Here is a 27,770-nt window from a genome sequence, read left to right on the forward strand (position 1 = left end):
GTGAGTTTTATACCATGATCTGAAGTTGGTGAAAATAGAATTAATGCTGATTTTCTTGGGGAGGTTGATCTAGAATCACGGCTTTTCCTCAGCTCCCTCATATTTTTATCTAGGCTCTGTTGGCCATATGTATCGAATGATCATAGCTTCTGTGATAGTTACAAGAAAGAGAGATGTCCTATCTGATAGTGAATGGGGAGCTGGTGGAGGCTGCAAAGTCCTAGTTTAATATTATCTCTTTAGCTCATTTCACCCAGAAGATGGCTGAATCTGTATTACACACCAGCTGAAACTGTGTGTCCCACAGAGTGAATTACAATATTCTTGTCCTCAAGCTACTACTGCAGTCAGACCTTCATTGAAGACTCATGGGATGTTACTGTTGACAGCTACTGAAGTTGTTCCTTTAGTTCAAGTACTTTTAAAGAAAATCATGGATTTTATTCTCTATACTACCTATCGTTTACCAGGTGTCTCTGTATGTGTTACGATAGATCATGATAGTGCCAGCCAAACTGTCCAAGGCTTTCGGCCTACAGAAGCAGCGTACACTTTCTGATCTAATGAGATAAACCAAAACTGTCCACTAAGCCAATCTGAGATTCTAGATTTAAGCAAGGTGAAACAGAGATTCAGTTACTAATCTTAAATAATTCCCTGTCTGCCTACCCATCGTATGAGCCACAGTAGTGGAGACAAGGGATTTCAGTGGCTCAACGAAAAGGAAGGAGTTACAAACATTACCACTTATAAATGAAGCATTTTTATTTTGCTTCCTCATTTAGCTCATGCTTATTAGCACTTCCCTATTTGCTTAATCCTAAAACCAGAGAGGCTGCCAAAAATAGATAACATTTTCACATACAAGGTTTAAAAATACTTTGGGAATAATTTCTTATTAAAATGATCAATGAGCCAAACTGCAAATCACACACTGCTTACATACACAGCATACCGCTGGTGTTTCAGATACTGTCAGACATGACATCTTCACTTGGTATTTCAATTTTTTTAAATAGTTTACTGAACTAACTCTGCATCAACAGTACATTTTCAGCACCATGGACACTTCATGATTATTGACTTTGTTCTATAGTAATACAAAGCAGAAGCATCTTCTATGCCTGAAATTGTGACTAAATTCAACGTTTTATACTGTGACATTGCAATAGGTACAAAGTACCTAGAGTTAAATATTTTCTTGTACAAGAAAATCATATTTCGCTCATCCTTTATTCTATTTATCACTTGAAAGAAAGAAATTTCATGGGAGCAGAAGTCTTTTTTACTTGATTCTGTATAATTCATTTTAGTATATAAATATTAAGAGATAACTTTGATATCTATGAATTAATAATTCTATTTCTCTCAAGTGGAAATAGTGAATCTGTTTTTCTCATTTGCTTGTATATTTTAGTGAATCACAATACCAACTGAATTATCAGGTATCGTTTCAAAAGCATCACATCCCCATAATCCCTCCACTAACATTCTTTAATATAACTACCCACCTGATACTGAATTAAACAAGAACAGATGAAAAAGAAGAGAGTTTAGTATATTCATTATATAAAGTGTCTATTTTGAATATTATAATCTGCAAATATGAAAACACCATCCCACTATTTGAGAAACATGTAGTCTGTGCTTTAATGAAACCTATAATCCTTCTACAACACAAATTACCAAACACCAACACATCCACAAACCAACAACCACTGAAAAAAATCAGTATTTAAATCTGAACTAAGTCCAATTCAGAATACCTGAATCACTCATTAGAAGACTTCTTTTTCAGCACCAAACAGGTGAACAACCACCAAACATTTAAAGGTTTCTGGAAACCACTCTGCATGTGCTCTATTTCTGTTCCAGGTAGAGAGATCTCTGGATAGCAAACCTCTCCCTGAAACAGGTCAAAGAAAAAGGACAGATTTCTGTTATGCCTCAAGATTAGAGCTAGTTGGATTTTTTTTTGTCAAAACACTTATTGATGAAAAATGCTGCTTTTGACAAATTCAAACATTTCAGAAAATATATCATTTTGACAAACATTCCAGCAGGAAAAAAATTTAAATAAATAATAATTTTATTTCATAATTCCCAAATTGTTTCAATATTTTTATTTTCATTTTTTATTTTTTATATTTCATAATAGTTAAAATAGTCTATTATTTTATGTCAAAGTATCAAACTGAGTTTACAACACAGACACTGATCTAGAAAATATAACACTAAGTACTTTCACAGTACTAACTAGCAGCTGCCCTTCACAGTTTTAAAATAAAAAGAGGAGAAATATTCCATCTATTATATTATGTTATATTATATTCTGACATATAATATGCACTACTTCTACCACTGATAAGTTATTAATTAATGTAAAATAATAAATTTTAAAATGAGATTTTAGAATTCCAAAAGTATTTTTTTCCAGTAATTCTGATTTGTGGGAAATTTCAAAAATATTTGTTTCTGTTCCAGTTTAGACCAAACCCAAATTTTGAAATTTCCCAGGAACCACAAATTCTGAGTTTCCACCAGCTCTACCTAAAAATACATCACCCAACTCCAGTTATCATTCTTATTATTGTAATGCATAGAGGATCATAGGCTATCAAGGCCTCATTGTGCTTGATTCTGTACAAACACAGAGTAAGAAACGGTCCCTCTGACCTGAACAGCTTACAGCCTACATACACAAGACAGAAAAGAGCATTATATAAGCAAAGTGAGTACATGTAAATTCCATGTACCTTTTTTTGTAATGCATGGTTTGGAGTGTTTTGTATATGTTTGTTTTATCCTTTAGACTGGCCCCCAGAACACTATTTGTCTTAAAGTATATGGAGATTCAGTATTTCCACTCATGAGGAACAGAATTACCGATTCTAGCGTCCCATTTAAGTCTTTACAGTTGATTCCTCCAGATTACCAGACAATAGAACCACATTCTCTCATCACAATCACCTTGCTGAAAAAAATTCTTAAATTAGGGCTTTGTCTGTGGACAAAATTCTGCAGCTTGCACTTGGACAAAGTCTTCTAAACCAAATTCATACCATCCCAAGAAGCTCTACCAGAGAGCCCAAGAGATGGTACTGGCCTCCTTTTGCTTTAATCTGAAACATAGTCTGGAGAAGCAGTAGCACATTGCAGAGCCGGGGCAAGTGTTCAAGACATATGAAACATACAAAGGAACAGTAACGTTAATTCTCTTTTAGTATTCTTCCTCTAGATGGTGAGGGGAAAGATTCAATAGCATTCATAGCAAGATGGCTAAATTATCCATCAAGGAAGAGGAGCTACTTCCCCACAAATTCTCCCTACAATTTACATGAGCTATTCAGTACAGAGATCCACAGAAACTCATATGATCTGCATTTCTCACTCCAATGGATTATGCTTTGCCCCTTAACAAACATTAAATTGAGCCTGTATTTCTCCTCCATTTGTTCTCTAATCTTCTCCCATAAGGATGGTTTATTATCCAAGTCCTGCCCTGGTTCCCACACCACTGGAATACATCTTATCACCAGCTGAGTGGAGTGAGCAACCATTACCAAAATGACACAAATTGGGGCAGTACTGCCACATTCAAGTCCCAATGTTTTCTGCAGAACATTAGCACTCCCTTGCTCCAGCTTTCTTTCTTCCTTCCTCAAATTCTCATAAATGAAAACAAATGCCTAGGGTAGCATTTCAAGTCATAGTCAGCCTCCTAGTTGCCAGCTAACTCCAGAGGGATGTACCTTAACTATAGCCCAATTTCTGGAACAGTGTATGAACCCTGGGCAGATGTAGGGCCTAATATGTTGGGAGAGACGGGGAAAATGCCAAGACTCCTCCTACTGCTCACTTCCCCCTCTTGCCCCACCTGCGTGGGAGGAGAAAGTAATAGCTCTGCAGAGCCTGCTTTCCTCCTGTTGTTGCTGGGGCAGAGGAATAAGGAGGTGTTTTATGCCTCCTTATTCCCCAGTGCAGGCCTGCAGAGTGGGAGACAACCTGGCCCTAACAGTCTCTCTGTTTGGATCCCAGCAATTATCTGCAGAAAACTATACTGACAGCTCCTGTTGGTTACTACTCAGCTTGAAAAGTGTTGTGGTGTGTGGATAAACCTATTCTGGCACAATAAGCAAAAACAAAATGTAAAGTTTGTTTGGAGATTGAATTCCGACTCAAAATGATCAGTCTCCTCTGACTGAATTTCAGAGCTGATAATCCTTGCACACATTTCTTTCTTACTGTTTCTTGCTGCCAAAGTACATAGTGGGGTTTAAGATAAAGCAATCTAAGGATGAATGATGTAAGACAATCTAATAGAATAAATCTCTACAACCGGGAGATTTCCATACACACAGGTGCCTTTTAACTACTTACTAAAGCAAAAATACTACTGTGTTTTCCAGTCTCCATTCTTAACAGTAAAATCATCTTATTAGTTTAGAATCATGATGCTTGCCGTTTCTTCCTTGCTAGGAATATATGTTTCAGCCCATAGGAATATGCAAATTTGATCTATAATTGATCATACATTAGCTATTCTCTTGGATTGTCCAAAGTAATCAGTATATACCACTTAATGTTCAGCATTCTTCCGTCTGTTAGTCAGTCAAGTTTCCCAGTGCATTGCATACAGAGCAGCAAGTCCCATAAAAAGATTTAGACCATTTTATTGAATGACTGAAAAAGATATAATGATAATTTGTAGCCATATAGTGCCATTGATTTTTAAGTAGAATGGTAGGAGTAGGGGGTGGGAACAGCGGATAGAGAGGCAGATTCTGCTGCACGATTCTTGACGAGAAGCCAGAGGAGAGCCAGAAACCAGGGTGCAGGCACAGGACTTTTTCATGGCTATTCTCTGTGACTATATGTCATGGACCTCAGGGGAATGCTGGGTCTGAGTGCCATGTCTTCTACAATCTCTGCAGGGGGCAAACCAGCTCCACTGCAAAAATGGTAAAGAAATTTGAGGGTTAACTAAATATAGCCCTCAATATTTAACACACCACTGTATTATTATACTAATTCTATGGTATTGTTAAAAATACTAATAAAATATCACTGGGTTCAAGCCAACATTGATTATTCTTATTGGAATCAAAGTGCCTGATCCTCAGCTTGTATAAAATGGCACAGCTCCTTTGATATCAGTGATTTACAACAGCTGAGGATCTGGCCCATTGTGAAGAAAACCAAACTTCTGTTAACAGTCTAAGTTTCTTTGTCATACTTTGTTTCAATGTATAAAAACATGTATACATTATTCATTCAGAATTCTATATGGTTTTGTCTCAGTTTGTATAATGGTTTGTATATAAAAAAACATTTTATTTACATCTTCTTTTCTAGGGAGACTCGTATTGGGAGAAATTATATATAAGCATGATAACACCCTGTTTAACATCTCCTTATTTCAGCAGAAATGTCTGGCTTTTGTTCTCTGCAGAAGAAGAATAAAAAAGAATACAGACCACAAAAGGAAGTGATAAATGACGGCATAGGGCATCCTTTAAGAATTATAACTTGAAACAGTCTTCCACCCCCGACTATTTGTCATCTGTTAAAAAAAAGCCTGCAAACATATTTGCCCCACCATAAATCTCCTACCTTCCAGGTCATACAAAAGCCACTTATATTGCTACTGAATATTTGCATTTTAATTACAAGGCAAATCACTTCATGACTGTCTCCTTGCTGTGACTCTGCCCAGATTTTTAAATGACTTTGCCACATTCAGCTTCAGGATATAACTTAAATTCTGACTAGTCCATCATTGTTATCCTCTCCTTGACATAGTTCAAATGCTGTATATCTTTGAAAATGCCCCACTGCTGTGCAGCAGCTTTGCTGCCACTGGTACTGCTTGCATTTTACTAGCTGGGTTTCAGGCAGTTTTCAAAGTCCAGTAGCAGCCCCACTCAAACTGTACCACAAACTTCTGCAAACCAAAGCAGTCACTCCCTTGGCACTTTCTACAACAGGACTTTTATTTCATGTTTAATAGCACTTGACTAAACTATCCAACAGTCACCAGCATGCTATGGACTTGTGACTTTCACATTGAACATGCCTTTAGGATTGTAACGCACAACATGAAAATCACAAATATGATTGAATTTGTCAAATAAATTAAGAGCATTGTTGTATCAGTAGGGAGAAATGATCCAGGGTTCAGTAATAAGGAAGATATTTATTTAGGTATAACATTCAGAGGAGAACAGACTCCCTGGAGGAATTGCCTGTACACTTTCAGGTCAAGGGAAGTCCACAAAGGAGCAGAGAGAAATCAGCTCTAGAAAACTTCTGCAGACCAGCCCGTGGACACCACAGAGTAGACAATAGCCTCTGATTTTCTCATGTCTTGCACATTGTGTACTTATTCACATTTTCACATAGTCTATGTAAAGAGTGCAAAACCCTACCAATCAGATTTAGTAGATTTTAAACCCATTTTGCACTGGTGTAAATGATACAAGGTGCAGGGCAAAGGAGAATCAGGCCCTATCACTACAACACAACATACTGTACAAACACAGAGGATTTTGCAATGTTACTAACAATGTTTCAAGACCTTCCCTCTGACGTCAAGTAATCGTGTAAGGCATTTGTGTAAATACTTAAAGTATTAAAAGAAAAGAAAACTGAGCGTTTAATGAATATATATTGAATATAACCTTAGGTTATATATGTGTGTATGTACACACACACACACACACATATATAACCTAAGGTGAAAAGTGGTTCATGGTAAGTGAAAGCCATTACAAATTTTAATAAGTTAGGTAAGTCCTCTGTTACAGAAGGAGCATTTTGAGTCAATTACAACTTTTTCAATACAAGAAATCTGTATTAAAGAGAACTTTAAGGATGGTGAGTGAAGCACTCATACTAATAAAATAAATAATAATAATAATAATAATAATAATAAAAAAAAGGAAATGTAATGTCAGGATAAATATACAGCTTAACTTTGCCCACTTCAGCTATTGCCATATAGAAATCACATGCTATTCCTTAAATAATAATATTTTTCATACAACTGTAGCCACATGTCCACAGTATCTACCAATATATTTTTGTCATTCTTGCTTACTTGTTTTTAGTTCAGACTATAAAAGCACAATAGGATTTTAGTGATAGGTTATATATAAGTTTAGTTTTCTAATAAGTAGTATGACTTTTATTTTGTCACCATAATACTTCACATACACATAAAATAAAAATAAAAACTAGGTTCTTCATTTTATGAGATAGTTTTAATGTGTTTGTAATTCATTGCTGCACAATACTGATTTGAAGGCGAAGGACCCAGATGTATCTAGCAGACATGCATAGCTCTGTGCACTGGGGAACTCAAGGAAGGTTTCTCTCTCTAGTGCAGAATTCTTTCATAAGTTCCACTTGGGGTGGTACACTACTCTCTGGCCATCACTGAGAACTGTGCTTACATGACATGATATTACCTTAATAACTGAAAATTACAAGACATTTTTAATAGTTAGTTCTGATGTTACCGTCATTATGGAAATCATTTTTCTTATGCAAAGACACCCAACATAGAGATCTCATATTTGGTTTGTTGATCGATTTTGTTGAGACAAACTTCAACACAACTTTGAAGATAATAGGTTCCATAGTTTTAAAGTTATGAATATTTAGATTGGACAATTTCTTAGCAAAGACTTCCAGTTTCACAAAAAGGCAAGAATTTTGACTGCATATAGTGAATATACATTGACATATACATAAATTATTTTACAGCGGGTTTTCTCAGCTTAGCAAAGCACAGAAGCTTCGTACCCTATTTACAAAGCAAATTTGAAGTTTAAATGTTCAGCTACTTTTGAGCTATCCCTTCAGAATATTTTTAAAACTTGGGTAAAATATAATTTTGCATCTCATAAGGGGCATCCCATTGCATGATGAAAAACATAGTTAGAAATTCTACCTTGCTTAAGCCATGCTGACCCCATCATCACTTACATTATGCACATAATCATTGTATTATAATGAAATACATTGTGCACACAGTGGAATGCATGTACCAGCCAAAGAGGAATTTAATGTTAGTAATATTTGGACTTTGACATTTATAAGTTACATTAAAGATAAATTCTTATTTCAAGGACTGATGGCAAATTAAATCATCCATGTACAGCAGCAGCAATGGTATCTTCCTATACAAGGCAAAAGAAAAATTAAAAAGAAAAAAAGAAAAAGGAATATCTGCCTTGTTTTACACAGCAACACAAGTCTACCAAGTTTTACATAAAAAAAGCTAAATATATTCATGCCCACGCAAACAAGGTGAAATAATGATTGGTTGATATATAGAAGCCTAAAAACCTGCATGTTATTTGTTTTTATTAAAATAAATCTTTATTAAAATGATATAATTCCCAATCAATTGTTACTGTCACACACCATGTAACTCCTTTATATAACCTCATCTCAGAGTAGTCTTCTGTTTTAATTGCTTTGATCGGGTATACTCTAACAATCAAAGCCCAGAGACTTGTTTTGATGATAACAAGCAGTTCAGCAAATACAGCAGCCCAGATCAAAATTTAACACTATCAGAAGTTCAGGACGATTCTTCTGCGTTGAAGAATATAGACACCGATATTTTCAGTCTCTAAAGAGTCCACAGATGTCTAAATACTGTTTTCTAATACCTGTAATACTTTTCCTGAACACTGGGTGACCAGGACATCAAGTATATGATATGCCATAAATATGACTTTTTGAAATAAATAAATAAATAGAGGCTAAGTTTGTTCATTCCAGTTCATGTTACATATGGAAATTTTATTTCATAAACACTGTAATTCATTTGAAAGAAAATGTCTATATTAGCATAACCTGCTTAAAATAAATCATGCAAAAACTTTATGTGAATTTGCATATTTATGGCACACTTCATAATCTCCTCTCCTTTGATGCTTATTTAAACATTTCAGTTGTTGAGGAGAAGCTGATTCCAAGTCTTATCCTTCATCTTTAGTGAAGTGCTATTTTAGCAAAAATTGAAAGACATCTGAGTATTAAATGAAGAAAAAGCAGAACTCAGCCCTCTGTATTTTAATCCATATTAAATTAAGTTGATCAGTCACAGCATTTGATTAAAAATCTGGTAAATGCTTTCCCCAAAATCTTTTACACAGCTCTCTAGTGGTTTTGGCTCTGCCCAATGGCTGAACTATGCTCGCTACATTTATACAAGGCAACTATAACTCATTGGCCTGCAGTCTAACTATGTCTTATTTCCTAAGAATTTCAGTTTAAAAGTATGTAACACATATATGATTTGTGCACAGGCTTTGTTTCTTTTAATACAGTTGTAGGCATATGGGGATAATATTACATGTTGAGATTCTGAGTCAGTGAAGTTATTTTAACAGCTCTGTTATTAATAACCACAGTTTAGGCCCTAATGCTACAAACCTTTCCTCGTGGGCTTAACTTTAAGCATGTCTGTAATCCAAATGCCTTCAGCTGTACTATTCATGTGCTTAAAACTACGTACATGTATATGAGTTTCCAGGGCCCTTATATAGTGCCTTAACTTTGTATAGCACTTTACAAATATTACAATAAGAGATGGTCCTGGTGTCAAAGAGTTTACTATCTAAATTAGACAAGTTTAAAAACATGTAGCTAACGGGAAAAAAGAGATGGTAACAAAAGGTGGGACTAGGGATAAAACAAATACAGATTCATTATTAAGCAAATCTTACCAATTCTTATCTTTTTTAAATACAGGTTGAAGTAGGACAGGAGGGAAAAAGTAGACAGCACAGGAATGGAAGTCAAAGCTAGAAGCAAGGCAAAGGAAGTGAGTGGGGTCTGAGGTGAGATTTGAAGAAGAGTGGGGGTGCTTTACATATGCTTTATTTCTTTTATTTAGTTTTTAAAACTATACATATTGTTTTCACTATTTAACATCAGGTTCAAAGCACTCAGCAAGAAAATATAACACTATAGGAAGAACAATATAATTTGGTGTCTTTTTTTTTTAATGGTCTCCCAATGACACCCAAATGCATTAATACACAGACAACCTATCCTGTTAATAGCAGCTTCATTTTCCAAAATCAGTCAGTGTTATATTGCTCACTTAGCATCCAGAATTAGTTAATTAGTTAATTTCTTCCTTTAGATTATGCCCTCTCACCCCAAAATCCTATGGATAAATAAAGCAGTTCTTGAGAGACTTTTTTGTTCATGTGAAAATGAATGCTACGGCCTGGGTATTTATTTCTAACCATAACGTAAACCTACATAAAACAGCCTTCTATCAAGTTACTATCAGAGGCTCTATGGTCAAAAAATAACACATGATGAAACAGCCATGACTGAGCATGTTGACTATACTGACCCTTTCAATTTAAGAGACTCAGAAAGAATACCTGATGTCAAGAGCTGTGTAAAAGTTCCCAGCTGCAGGAGACTGTAAAGAATGTTTAGAGCTAAGTGTGTGAAAAAAGTAGTCATTCTGCAGAAGAACAGCCCTGGGGCACTCATGGCTCTGAATCATTGCCAGGATCAGCAGATATCCGCTGTGAGGTAGACACACACTGTTTCAGCACAGCCCTCAACTATCAGTAGATATCAGTGTAAGGATGGCATGATTAAAAATAGTAGCTTAATAGAGGAAGGGAATATGAACTAAAAAAAATGTATACAGAAGTTCTTTCAAGTTCAATAGATGTAATAAATGCATCGGGTGCTAAGTATTTTAGTATAAACTTTGTTTCATCATATTGATTGTTCTGGGAATGTACTCAGTTTGTTATACATTTAAGGTGCTATTCTAGAATACTGTATAGTAATTGCCAAATGAAGACTGATACACATATTTAAGCATGGCAATATTTGTTTTAAAGCTGAGCTGAAAGAGACAGTCGGTTTAAGTAATGATGAGTTTGAATTGTTATGCAGGGCCAGAGTGTTGTAGGGTGCACTTTTGTCAAACCTTAATGTGGGCTTACCTATTTTTCTAGATCGAAGGCATTAAAGATTTCATTTTTCACTTTCTATTGAAATAGGTTAGGGATAAGAGATTTGTACATCAAACATATCACAGTTTTGTCAATACTTTCTTACCTTTAGCTATAGCACAGAAGACTATTCACCTGCATGAGGTGAAAGTTGGCTGCACACTGAAAACCTTAATAGTCCTAACAATAGATTCCTGCTGTGCTGTCTATTGCTCATATATTACTACTCTCCAAATGAATCAAATTAAAGCCCAGACAGTGTTAACCTACATTTAGAATATTAAAAACATTTCTCTATCAGGACAGGTACATTACATAAAGTTTCAAAAATACTTTTGAATTTTACAATTTGAAATTTGTGATGATGCCAAGAAAGTGTCTATTCTTTACTAAATGTGAACACTAATGCAGCTCTGGCTATGAAATTACAAAATCCAATGAACCTGAGAAGGATAATATTACTGAAAATAATCAATAATAAAAACATACTCAATGCAACTTCATCTTCAATTACAGACATATAAGTAAGTAAACTGATTTGTGAAAATACTAATTTCTTACATCTCTTCTTCCCCAAATAAACACCATTAACAAACAGGCTTCTTATCCTATTTAGCTTACTCTGATTCAAAGTTTACCCACATTTTAACTTCCAGATAACCAATGTTATTAAAGTACACTTACCTGAAAAGTATAAAATCGGGTCCCATTAGGAGGATGCACCTTAGGGGAGCCAGAGACAGTGTTCATATCTGAGAAAATCATTTCTGATCACAGACACAATACAATCCACAAGGAGATACAGACGCAGAGTAGAGTGCTAAGCTTACAGATAAATCCTTCATATATTTAGGGAGGCAACTGTATGAAATGAAATCTGCTCCATCCATTCACATACAGAGTGGCAGCATTTTGAATTCCCCACTCCTACATTTGTGAGCTAAACTGTAAGGTCTTCAGTCCCTGACCTTTTAGTTCAGCTAGTTCTTTAGACATGCAGGCTGAATAAAAATTAGAATTGTTGAAGAAAAGAAAGCTAGAACCTACAGTAAACGGAGCTTGTGCAGAATCTGGCAATGCTTTGGACCTGCCCATCTGTTCCCAGTGATAATCACCTCCCTCCACCACAGCCTAGCAAAGTGATTATGCTAAGCATCCCAGTTAACCAATAACACAGTTTCATTTCAAGCAAGCAAGCACAGTGTAATACAGAGGACCTCTTCTGACTAACCTGGAGCATGTCTGAGATTCTGTTTATAGCTATGTTTGATAACAATGATTATTTTATCATTTCAGTTATTAACAAACATATTAACTCTTACTTTTGCTGACCATTGTTTTATTTTAAAATTTAAATATATACAATTTTTGCATTGTCTTTTTACCCAGCTGAAAAAAATAATGCATTGCTCTTCATATGAAAATGTCTAAACAAATTTTTGACTTATCTCCTATAGACTGAGAACATAATGAAAAACAGAGATACAGAAATAAAGTCAGTTTATATTCATATTGACTATTAACATTTAATGGAACACAGACTTCTTTTCTCATTATTTGTCCCTTATCTTTAGAAATGGCTTCAAAAGCAATACTAATTATAAGGGTGAAATTATTTTACATTTTTCCTCAGTCTTCATGTTTTTCTCAAAGCCACTCTACAGAAACCATGACATCTCATTTTAATAATTCATAACACAAACCATTGATTGTAAAATGGATCTACAGGTGAAATACACTATATAGACATTTCTTGGAGCTATTTCTTAAGCATAAATCCATTCCTTTTTTTTTTTTTTTTTTTTTTAAGATCACAAAATGATACTTGCAAACATCTATGCCGAACAGGCAACAAGGATTCATTATGTTACTTGTTCACACAGATTGTTCAGACTACAGGAAGGCATAAAAGAACATATTCAAATGACCTGGCACCTTTTAACAGCAAAAATAAATGTTCCATTTACACATAATTCAAAGGTGGGGTTTGAGGAAAGGATGGAAAATAGAACACAGCTAGAAAGATGCCTTTATGGTTCTATCAAGCATGTTACGTTTATACAAAATTTTAAAAACAAGAGAGAAACAGCTTAAGAAATACAAATTTAAAAATGGAATCTGTCAAAAGACTAAGAAGCTGCCAGGCTGCCAGCTTGGTTTTTATTCTCTTTCTGCATTTCATTCTGAATCATCTTAATGTTTTAAAGCAACTAAATATAATATAGTTCCTCTGCTTTTATAACAGTCAATAGAGGGCATATATTCCCACATATACGCAGATGCCCTTTTCTTTAAATGTGCATGCTGACCTCTGCTGCTGTCCACATTATGGTACGATATATCCCATAACAATATTTTGTAAACCAAATGGGAGAAAGTCACCCTCTGTTCCAAGTCTTTCCCACCCACTCCCTTTTAACTCTACTCAGAAGTGGCCATAATTACTCTAGAATTGTTATTTCAACCCATTCTTGTACTGAAGCTTGCAAAAGCTACTCATCAGTCTCTGCTGGAGAAGTAGATTATAGAAGCTGTACAGTCTATTTTTTCTCCTTTATTTTAGAAAGGACTAGGCATTAGGGTCCCTCAACTGGCCAAAGTAGAAACTCCACATCTTTGGTAATCTCAGTATGGAACCTTTCATTCTGAGCTACTATTTTGTTGCTTTATAATCCTCCTAACAAACATCTGCTGATATTTCCCCCCAGTTTCATGAATAAACAATGTTTTTTGTAGATTTCAAGACTAAAGGGACTAGTATGATTGTCTAAGTCTGACCTTCTGCATATATAGCCCATAGAATTTCACCTAGTAATTCCTGCATCAAAAGTCCATATCTTCTGGTTAAGATAGAGCATACCTTTTAGAAAGACATCCACAATCTTGATTTAAATACTTCAAGACCGCATCCCATTGGTAAATTGTTCTAATGGTTAATTATCCCCAGTCTTAAATAAATTGCATTTTATTTCAAGTCTGAATTTGTATAGTGTCAGTTTCCAGCCACCGGATCTCATTATGTGTATTTCTGCTACAGTGAAGCTCCCTTTACTATCAGAGATCTTCTTCCCACCTAGCTACTTCTATACCATGAGCCACTCAGCTCTCAAATTTCCCTTGGAGCAACTAAATAGATTGAGTTACTTTAGTCTTTGACTGTGAGGCAGGTTTTCAGACTCCAAGTAATTCTTGTAGCTCCTTTCTGAACCTTGATCAATTTGTCAACATTCTTTTAAAGTCTGGGCATGAGAACTAAACATAGTGCTCTAGTAGCAGTTTCACTAATACCCTATCCAGTGGTCTTGGCACCTCTCTACTTCTGTTCAATATTCCCCTGTTTGTAAATCCAAGGATCGTGTTTGCTCTCTTAGCTACAACATTGCACTGGGAACTTATTTTCAGCTGGTTATCTACCCTAACCCCTATGACCTTGCTTTCCTAGCATCACTGCTTTTCTAAAATACAGTCCCTCACTCTTTAAGTGTGACCTACATTCTTTCTACCTGGATGTATGAGATTGCATTTGAGTATATTAAAGCATGTTGTTCAAATGAGCCAACCTTACCAAGTCAGCCAGATAACTCTGTAGAACTGATCTGTCCTTCATATCTACTACTCCAGTAATCTTTGTTTCATCTGCAAATTTTAACAGTAATGATTTTATAGTTTCTTCCAGATAACTGTTATATTGAACAGAGGGACGCCACTGGAAACACCCCTATTGTTAGATAATTCTTCATTTACAACTACTTTTTGAGCTCTATCAATTAGCCAGTTTTTAATCCATTTAAGATGTGCTGCTTTGATTTTTATGATGGTAATTTTTAAAATCAGAATGCTGTGCGGTACTCAGTCAAATGCGTTACAGAAGTCTAAGTAGACTTCCAAGACTAACAGCACCAGAAGGGTACCGAAGTGCAATATATTCCATCCCCTCACCACAATCTAAGCAGGAAAAGACCCAAGTTTGCTCTCAACCCAGGATCTCCCTGACAGAACAAAATACATGTTTCAAAACTCAGCTTTAAAAATAACTCCTATTTTGGCTCAGTCTAGTTTGTATGAATAGTGTTTTGTTGACCACTTTTTGACCTACACCTTGCAAATCTTTTATATAAACCAAGCCAAATTTTAAAAAGATACTCCTCAACAAATATTGGTGCACTGAAATTTGGTAGCCAGGGCTATGACATCCCAAACCTTTAGAACAGTAACATTCTTTAAGAAGCAGCATTCCTTTGTGGGCCTGACAAACGCTGGATACCAGCCCACATATCTTATTGGATCTGGCCGGGAATGGATCTCACATACAAATGTCATTAAAAGAAAAGGAATTTTCATTTGTGGTCCGACAGAGATAAAAATCCAAATTAGCACGTCATGGAATTCAACAAAAGATGCACTAAACAATGGTCAGGCAAATAACACTTACGACATTTCTGGCAAATAGCGAGGTAACCTTTTTGAGACCTAGACCAGCTTGAACGCCATTGGTCAATCAACACCTGGAGGGAGCACACACTCTAATAACAGAAGGCCTTCACAAACAGACTATAAACTCTTCCATTTATAGGCCATATCTGTTGAGATCAAATGTGTCTCTCCACTGGTGATCATCCCCCCAATTCTGAGAGTTGGCGCTCCTTAGGTCCAAACCCTACCATTACAAGCACCATTAAACTTCAGGGCAGTGGGATAATTTTGACCCAAAGGCTGAGAGGGGGAGAAGGGAGACAAACATTCCCCACAGCTTCAGAGGGCCAGCTTCTTTCAGTACAGTCCAAAAAATTCCTTTCTCCTCACCCCTTAAAAACAAAGAAAGCAAGAGTCACCTCCACAATGCTTACTTTGGTGTCCTGCTGGCTCTCTTCCTTTGACTGGCTTCTATACTGTGCTGGAGCAGACTTAAGAGGGTGTACTGAAATATCACCCTCCCACTAATCCCCACCACCTCCAAGTCTGTTCTCTTTCCCTCCCAGATGTCTATGTGAAATCTTCACAGTCACCTCCTATTTCCCACAAGCTCCTGCAAGGTCTCCTCCCAAGACCCCAACCCCCCCTTCATCCCTTCCTCCCTCAAACTGCCTCTTGACCTAGTCTTTCCCTTTGTCAAAACTCTTCCATCTTCTTTTACTTTCTCCAATTTCATAGCTACCCCTCTTCAGCCCACAGACACTTTCAGACCTTTCCCACAAAAAAGTAAGGAGAAACTGCTACCCCAGCTGCTACACCTCAGGACTTGCAGACAAGAGCGAGCTCAGCTAGCCACAGACTACAGCCATTGCTGTAGTCTTCTGCCTGCCCAGCAGGGGTCAGAGTGGCACCTGATGGCAATAGCTGGCCTTACAGCAGCCTATTGAGCTGTGCTGGTAATGGACGGCTGGCATATGGGGGCGAGTGCTGAGCACTGTTGTGCAAAGCCAACTCAAACTCTACTCTCTGTCTCCTCTGTTGTTTATCTTCCCAGCCAGCAAAACATTTTGGGGAAAGGCCCTCCCCCAGAAGTGGAAAATTGAGGTAACCCCAATAACTTTCCTCCACATAATTTTTATGCCCATGCCAAGAGTATTTTCCTCCCTGGTCTCTGGCCTGAAGCTGAAGCTTTTCACCTTTGGACAATCTAAATAAGTCCTAAGTCAGGTCCCTAGCTCCCCCTGATTCTTAACAGGGTTATCAGAGGATGCTGCAAGAAAGCCTCTAAGGCCTTTTCTTGCTGGGACTCCAGTATCTACATTGACAGTCTGCAAGTCTAACTCAGGTCTTCCCCTCCCGAGGTTGGATTCCTGAAGCATCCCTTTGTTGCCACCCATTCCTCATGGCCTAGGAAACTGCCTGACTTATCCCTTTCTTCCTCTAACCAAAAACTGGGGACCCCTGCTTATTCCTTTCAATTGACTATGATGGAGATTGTTCCCCACTGCACTAGTCAGTCAGATTTGTCCATCCAGATCTCCCCCGATCAGTCCAGAAGCTGCAGCATCTTAGTTCCAGGCTGGTAGAAGAACAGTAATGGCCTTTTTAAGTGTCCAAAATAATACCTCATTTTGTGCATTACTATGAGTATATGTCACACTGGATTTAACTGCAACTTAATTTTTATGTTAAAGAAAACCTCATCTTCAAAACATCATTTTGCCATTAAACACAGGACTGTGCATTAGACAAAGAGTAAAACAAAGAACATTGTTTTTATTGACAAAACGCAGTTTCTTCTATATGATGTCCTATGCTAAGGGTTAAAATGACAGCAACATGTGATACAAAGTACATGTTTCTGGATAATTACAGGTCTAATTTGATAAAAACTAGTGATTTAAATCTTAACCCAAAACATCTGTTTTTCCATTGCTGTTCTCTACCTATTCTGGCAAGGGAATACGCCACATAAGAGCTAACATGTTTAACAAGCTAACCACATTTGGCAATTAATAAAAAAGCCTCTCCATTGATGCCTACATTTTTGCATATGCACACCCTTGAATGTTCTAAGTACTTGTTTCATACATTCTGTAGCCTTTGATTAATTTGGAGTGCAAATTGCACAAGTCACTGATAACAGGTTCTTTACTCAGGCAGCAATGTAAAATTTATTAGGAAGTATGAGATTATTGGGCCACACAGAGAAACTTAAAAACTTTAATTAACATCCAAATAATTCCAAACATGAGCATTAGCATACAGACAATAGATATACAGAAAGTAACAATCCCCAATACTGGCATACTCACAACACCATGGAGACTATTGGAAACAAAGATAGAAGGAAACAGTAAGCAGAGAACATCATAAATGGGATGCGATGATCCAGGCTTCCTCCATCTTATCACCCTGATGAACCTGCTAGCTGTTAGACATACAACTTATTTTATACCCCTTATACTCACACCTGTCCAGTGACTATATCTGAATTACCTCCTGGCCCACTGTCCATGCGCGGCATTTTGTTGAACCATAACTTGGGCCCTATTGCTGACATAGGCTGTTTGCATCAATACATTTCCCAATGTTTCCAACACACTAATGCAGTTAACCTCATGGTTACAAATTCCCAAAATCCCCTATTTCAACCCTATTTTGCTCTTTTGTGGTTTGTGTGTTTATCCCCACGGCACACATTGCAAAAAGCCCCTATAACCTTATTACCTAGGTCAAACACTCATGTTACCTTATAATAATTGGCCATGCTAACTGCCAGGCCCCACTAGGCCTCTTGCTTATACCAAAGTCTATTTCCAAAAATATTTTAAACAACGATTTCCCCAACTTGTATAGTAGTGTTTCCTTAAGCAACTTATCTTATCCTAGCATGCAAATGTTAATACAAAAGCCGCTATGTAAGGAGTTCCAAGATCAGGTCAGGGGTCAAAAGCCAACAAGGCAAAACAAAGTAATGGAGGACTGGTGTGAATGTACCCGCCAAGCTGAGGAACTTTGAAAAAGCAGTCCAATTTTTTTAAACTATATGAACCCAAGCCAAGTCTCATCTAAGCCAATGGTAGCTGGATCAACTCCAAATTATCAATTTGCATGCATAGTTGATGTGAGTCATTATGTTATCAATATTTTCTCCAAATATTTAAATTTCTTTTGTCTTTTTGTCCCTGTGCTTTTCCAGGTTCACAAGCCACACAAAATATTTGTTTCTTTTACCAAAGGCAGTGAATTTGTGAGACTCATTGCACATTTTCCAGACAGCTTTCATGTTAAACATTAACCACATCACTTCTGCTTTGTGAAATTGTGAAAAACCCCTTCAAGATCACCTTTCCAAAATCTAGCATTCTGTAAGCACACCTTCAAGAAAGTTGCACAGAGACTCCTGTCAATGTTAATAGTGAATTGTGCGCCTAATCTCTATGCACTGCTTTAGAATGCACCGGTATTCACCTAAGTATTCTCAAAACACTGATATTAACTCCGAGTGCTACAAAAACTGAAGTCTTTAAAACATTTAGAGAGTGAGAGGCTCTGACCATGAATAATTGAAAGACACTAATCCTTACTCACAACTCTGCTGAAAAAATATTTAGGATTTTTTTCTGTATAGGTGTTATTTAGTGTATTAATATCAAATGGCCTTGATGTTGGAGTATTTTCATAACTATTTTGGTGGGTTTTTAAAAGAAATTTGGGTTCTTCCTAGCCCAAATTTATAGCCCGAGCTGCTTTATGGAAGAACTGCAATTAAACTGTACCCTTTTGCAAAGGAGTATTTTCCCCTCATTAGCAGTACAGGGATTATGTGACTGTCCCCTATTCCCAAAAGCAGGGTTTATTCATTTGTACTGCACTCTATGGAAATCAGCCTCACGGGATAGATGTTGAGGATGCACTGATGCAGGTGACAGGGTGACTAAATATCCAACAGCCCAGGAAAGTACTTGAAAGAGGCTGTTTGCACCAATGATAAAGTCTACTTGAGTGACCATTCTAAAAAATGGAGACCAGAAATTAGAAGATCCAACAAGACAAACATTTCTATTTCTCCATCAAGGAATATGTTGTATTTTCCAAATAATAGCAATGAGGTGTAGAGCTGCTGAATTTCCTCATCAGAGATAAGAAATGCCCCCCCTCCCACTGAATATATTAAAAATATTTAACACACACTTGAGCCCAAAACCTGTTCTTCCCTGAATGAGGTTATTCCAGGCCCATGGTTGTAGGAACTTTCACAATCCCCAACAAGGTGAAGGGACAAGAAGAGATCTAGAAAAATTAGATTCAGTCTAGGGGAGTCATTTGCTCCTTTCCACCAAGCAACTCTGCCATTTCCAGGTGTGCAAGATTTTTTTTTTAAAAGCAAGGACCCTATGGAACAGGCCAATTTGTCTTCTGGATATGTCAGCCTGCTGTTGAGCCAGCATCCATGGTCTAAATGGCCATGGATATTTTCCATTAGATAAACTCCTTTATTGCAGTTAGGCAATTTAAAATGTTTTTATACTGTTGTAGTTAAATGTTGTTGTAGTCACAATATGGCTCTTTATATTACAAGGAAGTGCTAGTACCTCCACAATACACCGTGAAGCTAGCATTCCATTATAAACCCTATTTTGACCTACTCACAGTTAACTGAAACTAAGTATCTGTGTAACTCTGAAGATAATTGGATTACAAAAAATAAATCCATAAATGTATAAACTGTATGCAACATGTCAGCAGTAATAGCTGACAAAATGTGCAGTTATATCAGATCCTTGCATACTGTATGTTAGCTGTACTTTGATGCATAAAGACTAGCGAGTCCATGCCTTCAAACACCTTGGAAGTGAGTGTACTGAGTATAATTGCTTTTTCTTAGTGCTTTATGAAACATGTGCTTCATTTTACTAACTGTTGCAGTTATTCCAAATACCCACACAGTCAGAGCCTTCATCAGCCCATCAAATTCAAGCTTTCATGATACCCATTTAATACACATTCTAGATGGCAATGACCATGATTCATTTTTCTTACACTAAACAGAATCATGGCACAACAAAAACCCCACCATAAATTAACAAGTTTAAAATCATCAATTCAAATATCTGAATGAGTTTATGAATGCAGGAACTGACCTAACTATCAACTTGCAGAGCCTAGCTAGTGTATAGTTCCACAATTGACAAGAATCAGATACAGTGTGGAAGCAAATAAATCCAACATATAACCCACTTGAGCTTAAAAATTCATACTGAATTTGATGTGACAATGACAAGTTTACAGGGAATACAAGATTCCTACCCTTCAGAGCGCTGTTTGGCCCTCATATAGGTGCTCAAGAGGAAGATGGACACAAGAAACCTTCTCCTTTCACGCCACTGTGTAGCTAGCAGCCAAACACAACCGGGACAGCTCTATGCTAATGATCCTCTGGGGGCTAGCCTGCCCAGAACTGTGAGTAAGGACTTGAGAAGTAGATGGGGCTATGTCTTTTGTCTCCTCTACACTGGCTAGTACAGTTGGCTGGCTAGAGTGGAGCATACAAAGCATTCCAACAGCTGTACTCACCATGGGACGTTGCAGTTCCTAACTAATTCCAACATGGATACCCATCTCCTAAGCACAATTTGGCCCTAAATAAACCAAGATTGCACACCGAAACTCACTAGGAGACTGAGAAGATGGTGTCACTATTTGTATCATATTTTGGAGATGTGGGATGGTGATGTCAACTCAATGAGTGACTGTTAAAAAAACAACAACGTAGTTATGAAAATACACCTCTTCCCCAATATAACGCTGTCCTTGGGAAACCGCGTTATATCAAACTTGCTTTGACTCACCGGCGGGCGCAGCCCCCCCCCCCCCCCGGAGCACTGCTTTACTGCATTATATCCGAATTCGTGTTATATCGGGTCGCGTTATATCGGGGTAGAGGTGTAGTATGAAGGCCATTTGATATGAATGCACTAAATAACACCTATACAGAAAAAATCCTAAATAATTTTTTTAAGCAGAGTTGTAAGTAAGGATTAGAGTCTTTCAGTTATTCACAGTCACAGCCTCTAACTCTCTAAATGTTTTAAAGAGAATTAAAAGAGGATGGATGGGAATATGGAGGGAAGGGGAGTTCGGGCATAGCGGGGAGGAAAGAAGTAGGACTGAATGTGAGACTGGAAGAAGGAAGTGGATAGATGGGGAGAGGGATATGATAAATTAGAGTAGAGATGTATCTCTGATCTAGTCAACAGTCTAGTCTAATATTTACCTAGTTTTAAAAAATATCTAATTTTCCTTCATTCCCACCGTTGGGCTTCAGTTATCCAGAACACACATACTAAGTTGATGAGGGTTGTATAAGATAGACAAATTGAGAGTGCCCATTTGTGTCCTTTGGCTGTCACATTTGACAGCAGAAGTGATCACATTTCTATAGTGCTGCATGGCATATATTTTCTGAAGAACCCTAAGATCCTCTAGGATGAAAAAGCACAAATAACATAAAATCTGAGTATTTGTAAACTAAATACAGTTTTGAAACATACACTTTCTACTATCCATAATAAAATGATAGTCATGTTTAAATTAACTGTTGATGGATCAAATCCAATAGAAAGATAAAATACTGTCATCCCAGATGGCAGCGAAAAAGTAATAAAACCAGTCAGCTTGCTATCTCACCCTGCATCGTATCACTTAGATGTGTTTTCCATGATATTTACATCTTTTAAATTACTATTATAATTATTATTTATAATATACACCATGGCACTGATGTGCCTGGCACTTTATAGACAAATTCAAAATGACAACTCCTTGCCCAAGGACTCTAGAATCTAAATTACACATAATACTGCAAGGGATTACAATAAACCAAGGCTGAGAGGAAGGCTGAGGAATAGTGAAAGACCATGAAAGAAGATTGTTGTTGCCCATCTATCTAGTTAGTTGATTTAAAGAAAGATAAGTTAATATGTTGCAGTATTTTGTGCATAACATTGGGGAAAGTGCAAGGGCAGAGGCCAGCAATGGAAGGTTGACATAAAGAAGTAAGGTTAAAGGAGGGATCCGAAGGTGAATGAGTTTTCGTGGCCCACCAAATCATAGCAAATCTTCCAGAAATAATGACCTGAGAATAGGAGCAGAGTCACTTAGGGGAGGAGACATGAGAAGCACCAAGACAATGCACTGAACTGCCAATGTGAACAATGTACGTAGAATAACGGGCAACAGAAATGTTGATGAAGGCAAGGGGAAAACTGGGTATAGATTTGAAAATGAACATTTTCATTTGCCCCAATATTTTTGACCCTTTCCCCGTGAAAGGTTTCTCTCATTCAAAAGGAAGGAAACCCAGATAATAGTATTAAAAAGGACATAGCTCTGCCACCCTTTCTTATGTTGAGGAGTATCTTGTTCCACAAGTATTTCCACTCATTTCAGTAGAAATATTTACAGAATAGCTGAAATTACTATTCAGCGTGAGTAAGGGAAGCAAAAGTAAGCCTCTGAGGTACAAACTGGTAGGAAAGCAAGGACAATTGCCTTAGTCATTTCTCTTCTTGCTCTCAGCTCCATCTGGAAGATAGCTATTATTAAAATATGAGTAGTGAAGGTTGCTACCTGGCATTTTGTTGTCCTCTGATTCATTTCAACTTTGGATACAATCCCACGAATCTTTACTCATAAGAGTAATGCCAGTGACAAGTTGGAAATACTCACTTGAGTAAGGACTACAGATATGAGTCAGCCTTTGAAGGAGAAGGCCTGTTTGTTTTCTTACTTGAGTAAGAATTCATAAAATGTTTTTGATACTGACAAGTACACTGGGTAATCGTATTTACATAGAAGTGAATATAATTTGGAGAAACATGAATTTCCAGGATAACAACTTGTAAAACTGGGTAATTATGTTCTGCTTCACATTGCTCAAGAAGCGGAATACTACTAATGGTCTAATAAAAATCTGAAAAATAGATTTACTCTAGTAGCTTTTACTGCATGAAACCAGCTGAGTAGATAATTAGAGCAATAATTCTGAATTTGGTTATAATTATTGTTTTTGTAGCAATTGGAACCTGACACAAGACTGTTAAAAACAAAGAGCTAAAAGATAAAAAAAATAATAATATTTACAGCCAACCTTTCAAAAGTGCTCATTAATTTTGGATGCCTTCATTTTTTGCGTGTATAACAGGAGATGGTTTGCATCTAATTTTCTGAAGTGCAGAGAACCTGTACCTACCACTGGTTTATGTTGGAGTTGTATGCTCAGCAGCTTTGAAAATTAGGCCTCAAGGTGTCACAATAAAATAAATGAGGCACCCATAATTACTGACCAGTTTTGAAAAGTCTCAGACTTGTCATTCTTAATATATTTACTCTTTTAAAGACAATGCAAATCTACAAAAACTTGCATTACATTTTAATATTTAGGGTTGAGATAAGCAATCAACTCATCCGTACATTTCTTTTTTTTAAGTATAAAGTAATATTTATATATTATCTAGTAAATGCTCCCATTTTCCATAGTGTACACAATGTGAAAGAAATCGTTAGCAGTCATGAAAAACAGATGTACCATATCTTCAGAAAGTATCCTATTTACTCGCTGGCTGTCCTTAACCTTTCAATATCACTTTCCCTTTCAAAACTGCAGTGAAAGTGTTTGTGTACTAATAGTCTGTAAAATCATTTTTCCTCCAACACCACAAAGATATGGGATTATATGACAAGTACAGGCAAAGCTCTCCCCAGGGCAAATGGCTGTTCCGGCTCTTGACTCAGCAGACTTTCATTTTCCCTTACAAGTGCTTATAAAAATATAGAACTAGCCAACCCAATGTATAACTATTAAGCAGCAGATCCAGCAAATGTTATATTTTTCTGGGGAGGAAATTATGACACAAGTATAGTAGGAAGTTATTTTTTTCTTAGCTGGAAGGTGGGAATTGAAAAGGAACCTAAATATTCTAAGCCCTTATTTGTCTTTGTAATTCATATACATGCATGGAACATGTTGTGCCATTTTTTTCCACAGTGCTGATTTTCAATGATCCTTTTTAATGTCTTTGAGGGAATAATGACAGAAGACCTGCAAGCCAGGGCCAAAAAACCAAAAACAAACAAAAGAACTCACTAATTTCCCTAACTATTGGATAGAATCACTTCAAAACGTGACACAATGCAAATATACACAGAGAAAAGATATTTTTGCTGTCCATTTTGTAAGGCTTAGTTCACACAATTGTTGCCTTTGTTATTTTTTAACCATGTAAAAGGAGTAATTATGTGATATTTTAGGGAAATGTTTTGATTTTCATTCCATTTCATTCAGCATTTTGTCTGGATTAATAAAAGGAAGACAATTTTCCCTTTGATATGCATAGCACGAGTAACTGAGCATCATTATCCTCTAACCATCTTGCTACAAAAAATGCCATTCACATATACAAGGTGGAAGATGTACATTCTTGAACAGTCTTACAATTGAACAAACAGATGGTTCAATCTCATTCCCTAGATACAGAATGGAAACTAACACAGATCAATACCTACTAAGTGTTTCTCATGTTCTAGTAAGTGTTAAAATATCAATTGTAACAGCCTGGTAGAAAGAAAGGAATGTAACTCTGCTCTACAAAGACATTTTATTGGAGGTCATGGCACTTGAAAATTCACTTGAAATGGCTCATGGGCAAAATATAGTCAAACCTACATACTGTGATACTGGTATGGAATTGCTCTCAAGAGTGGACCAAATCCTGGCCCTTTCTTACATGAGGGGTTCATTAGCTCCTCAGGCCCAAGTAATGCAGGTCTGCACTGGCCCAGATAACTAGGTCAAACCCTAGTGTTAAAAAAGAGTGGAAGGACTGCAGTCAACACCCATAAAAATACTCAAGGGGAAGAAGAGGTTCATGATATTGATGCAGTCACAGATTCAGACCCTAGGCATTGGATAATATTTTATGGACTCTTATGAGCTATGCATCTGCCAATGAGAGGGATAAAGATTGTGGTTATTTCTGAAATACCAGGATTAGGGGTGGGGGAAGCTGTAGTAGAGATATTTATGGCTGATGACCCTGAGACTAATTTTCCACCAATGCTCTCCTCAGTGTACTTCGAATAGCCTCAGGGCTGCTTTAAGCTGTGCCAGCCACATCCTCTCTCACGCCAGCATATCTGGATCTACACCAAACAAAGATCCCTCTACACTGGGGCAATACTTAGTTCCTCACCTAGGACAGCTTTCTAGCCTCTTTGTGCAATTGAAGCATTGCAAGGATCCGTACAGGGACTAGCAGCAGCACCCAAGGGTTTGAACTACAACAGGGAAATAAGCTCTCAAAAATAAACCAAGACAAAATGAAATGGATACGTTATTGAGCACACAGGACAATGTATTTATTGACATAGCATCCCACTGATTCTGTAAAACAAAGAAGAAAATCAGTTGCAGTACAGTTTTCAATAAAGAAAATAAATAAAAAAAACTCCTCAACAAACCAACTGAAACGCAAGGCTTAAACAAAATTTTGCATCTGCCTAAAACAAATGAAGCGACACGGCACATCCATAATAATAAATTTGCTTCAGCATTTTAAATCTATTATAATCATTCACAAGATAAACAGCCTAGATTGCAATAGGCGGATGTGAGAATAAGAAACTAACATAACCTGACACCACTGCTGTGAAGCAGGTATTACTATATCTGTTTTATAAATGCAGACACTGAAACACAAACAAATTAACAGACCTCTTCAAGGCCACAGAGCAAGTCCATGTCACAGCAGGGAAGTCTCTAATTCTAAAACCCAGTCCTGTGCTCAGTTCATGCAGCAGACAACGCACACATACGATCTATATTATTTCTATATAAACACAGACACATGCTGTACATTAAATAGCCAAATAACTACCATACCAAGAAGCTTGGGATTTTGCTTACTGTCAGGTACTGGCAATATTAATGGCTAGGCTTATATGCATAGATAAATAGTGCTGAAATAACTGAAGGGCAATTCATGCCTTCAGTGGCTATCGGAATCATGACATGATGGGATTACTCTTAGTTGTAATGAGGAATGATATATGCATAACTGGCAAATAGCAATCTAAGTACAATTATGACCCTTCTTAGTTAGGGATGGAGAATTTCATAGGAGCACCTGCTCTAATGTCTCTATTCATTATTTTATATATATTTCCATAATCATTTGTCTCTCCTCTAAATTAAACAGCGCCTCAATCCTCTCAAGCTCCCCCCCTTCTTGCCTCTAAATCATTTCCATTCCCCATCTCCAAACCCCTTCATCGTGGCACAGAAAGAATTTGCTTGTTTCTTCTTCAGCACATCCAGCTAGGTAGCCCTCTCAGCCACATACTGAGAATCCCAAATCTCCTAGAGTGGTAGATAGAGGTATGTAAAACTTCACCATTCTGTGGTTTTGTTAACAGGGAACTACACTGCACCTCTGAGCACTCAGATGTAACATGCAAATTTAGATGTAATAAAGACATAGCTCAAATCTTGTAAACACTGGTTAAGGAAGAAAACAGAGAAGATTGGTTAGATAGGTCAGAGAGAATATTAATTTATTGGGAAGGAAGAAGAGATTGTGTATTCATGGGCAAAATATAGTCAAACCTAGATACGAAGCGAATAAGTCATAGATGAGTCAGCAATTTAAAATAAAACCTGTGATTTTAATAAAAATGTACAATGACTCATATCTGATTTATCTTTCATGACAGACTCACTTTAGAATACAATCTGAACAGATGAACATGGTTTCTATTTGAGTCAAACAAAGTATTTTATTGGCTCAAGTGTCTGAAGTGTTCACATATTAAATAGTGAGCTGCAACACTGCTTTATAAAAACCTGCAAAATTATAAAATCTTCATGTTTTTGCTATTAATAATTCCCCTAAAAATCACAAATAGCTAAGAGATATTTCAGATGTAGCAATCTATCTTTACCAGATATAAAAATATTAAAAGTCTGAGAAACATAGTTGTAGACTTCTTAACAATTGTGAAGATCAGAATCACAGCTGTCAATAGCAGCCCAATTTGCAATGTTTATTCATCAATGAATTTGTGCCAGTTTTGTAAGCATATCATATTTGCCACTGGATTTCTGCCCTGAGTTCTGAATAGGTTCGAATGATAAGGAAACTGGATGTAATTCTCTCCTCTTGCCACTCTGGGACACTTCTTTTGATGCTGAGGAGAGTATCAGGCCTTGGCTACACTTGCAAATGTACAGCGCTGTGAGTTAAACCTGACTTCGTGCAGCTGAGTAGGGAAAGCGCTGCAGTCTGTCCA

General features: G+C 36.9%; 1 protein-coding gene across 3 annotated transcripts in view; it reads right to left on the reverse strand.

The window, feature by feature from the left end:
* The window catches only part of PPFIA2 (PTPRF interacting protein alpha 2), a 627,181-nt gene that overhangs the window by 447,880 nt on the left and 151,531 nt on the right, over positions 1–27,770 (reverse strand). For 2 of the 3 annotated variants that reach the window (XM_065422656.1, XM_065422651.1), the window contains exon 1: positions 11,691–11,771. The exons of the other annotated variant lie outside the window; for it this stretch is intronic. In XM_065422656.1, coding sequence (XP_065278728.1) covers positions 11,691–11,771 — 81 coding nt within the window. Of the gene's footprint in view, positions 1–11,690; positions 11,772–27,770 lie in introns of those variants that run through there. 3 annotated transcript variants of the gene reach the window in all.

This window comes from Emys orbicularis, chromosome 1, assembly GCF_028017835.1.
Source record: "Emys orbicularis isolate rEmyOrb1 chromosome 1, rEmyOrb1.hap1, whole genome shotgun sequence".
NCBI classification, from domain to species: domain Eukaryota; kingdom Metazoa; phylum Chordata; order Testudines; family Emydidae; genus Emys; species Emys orbicularis.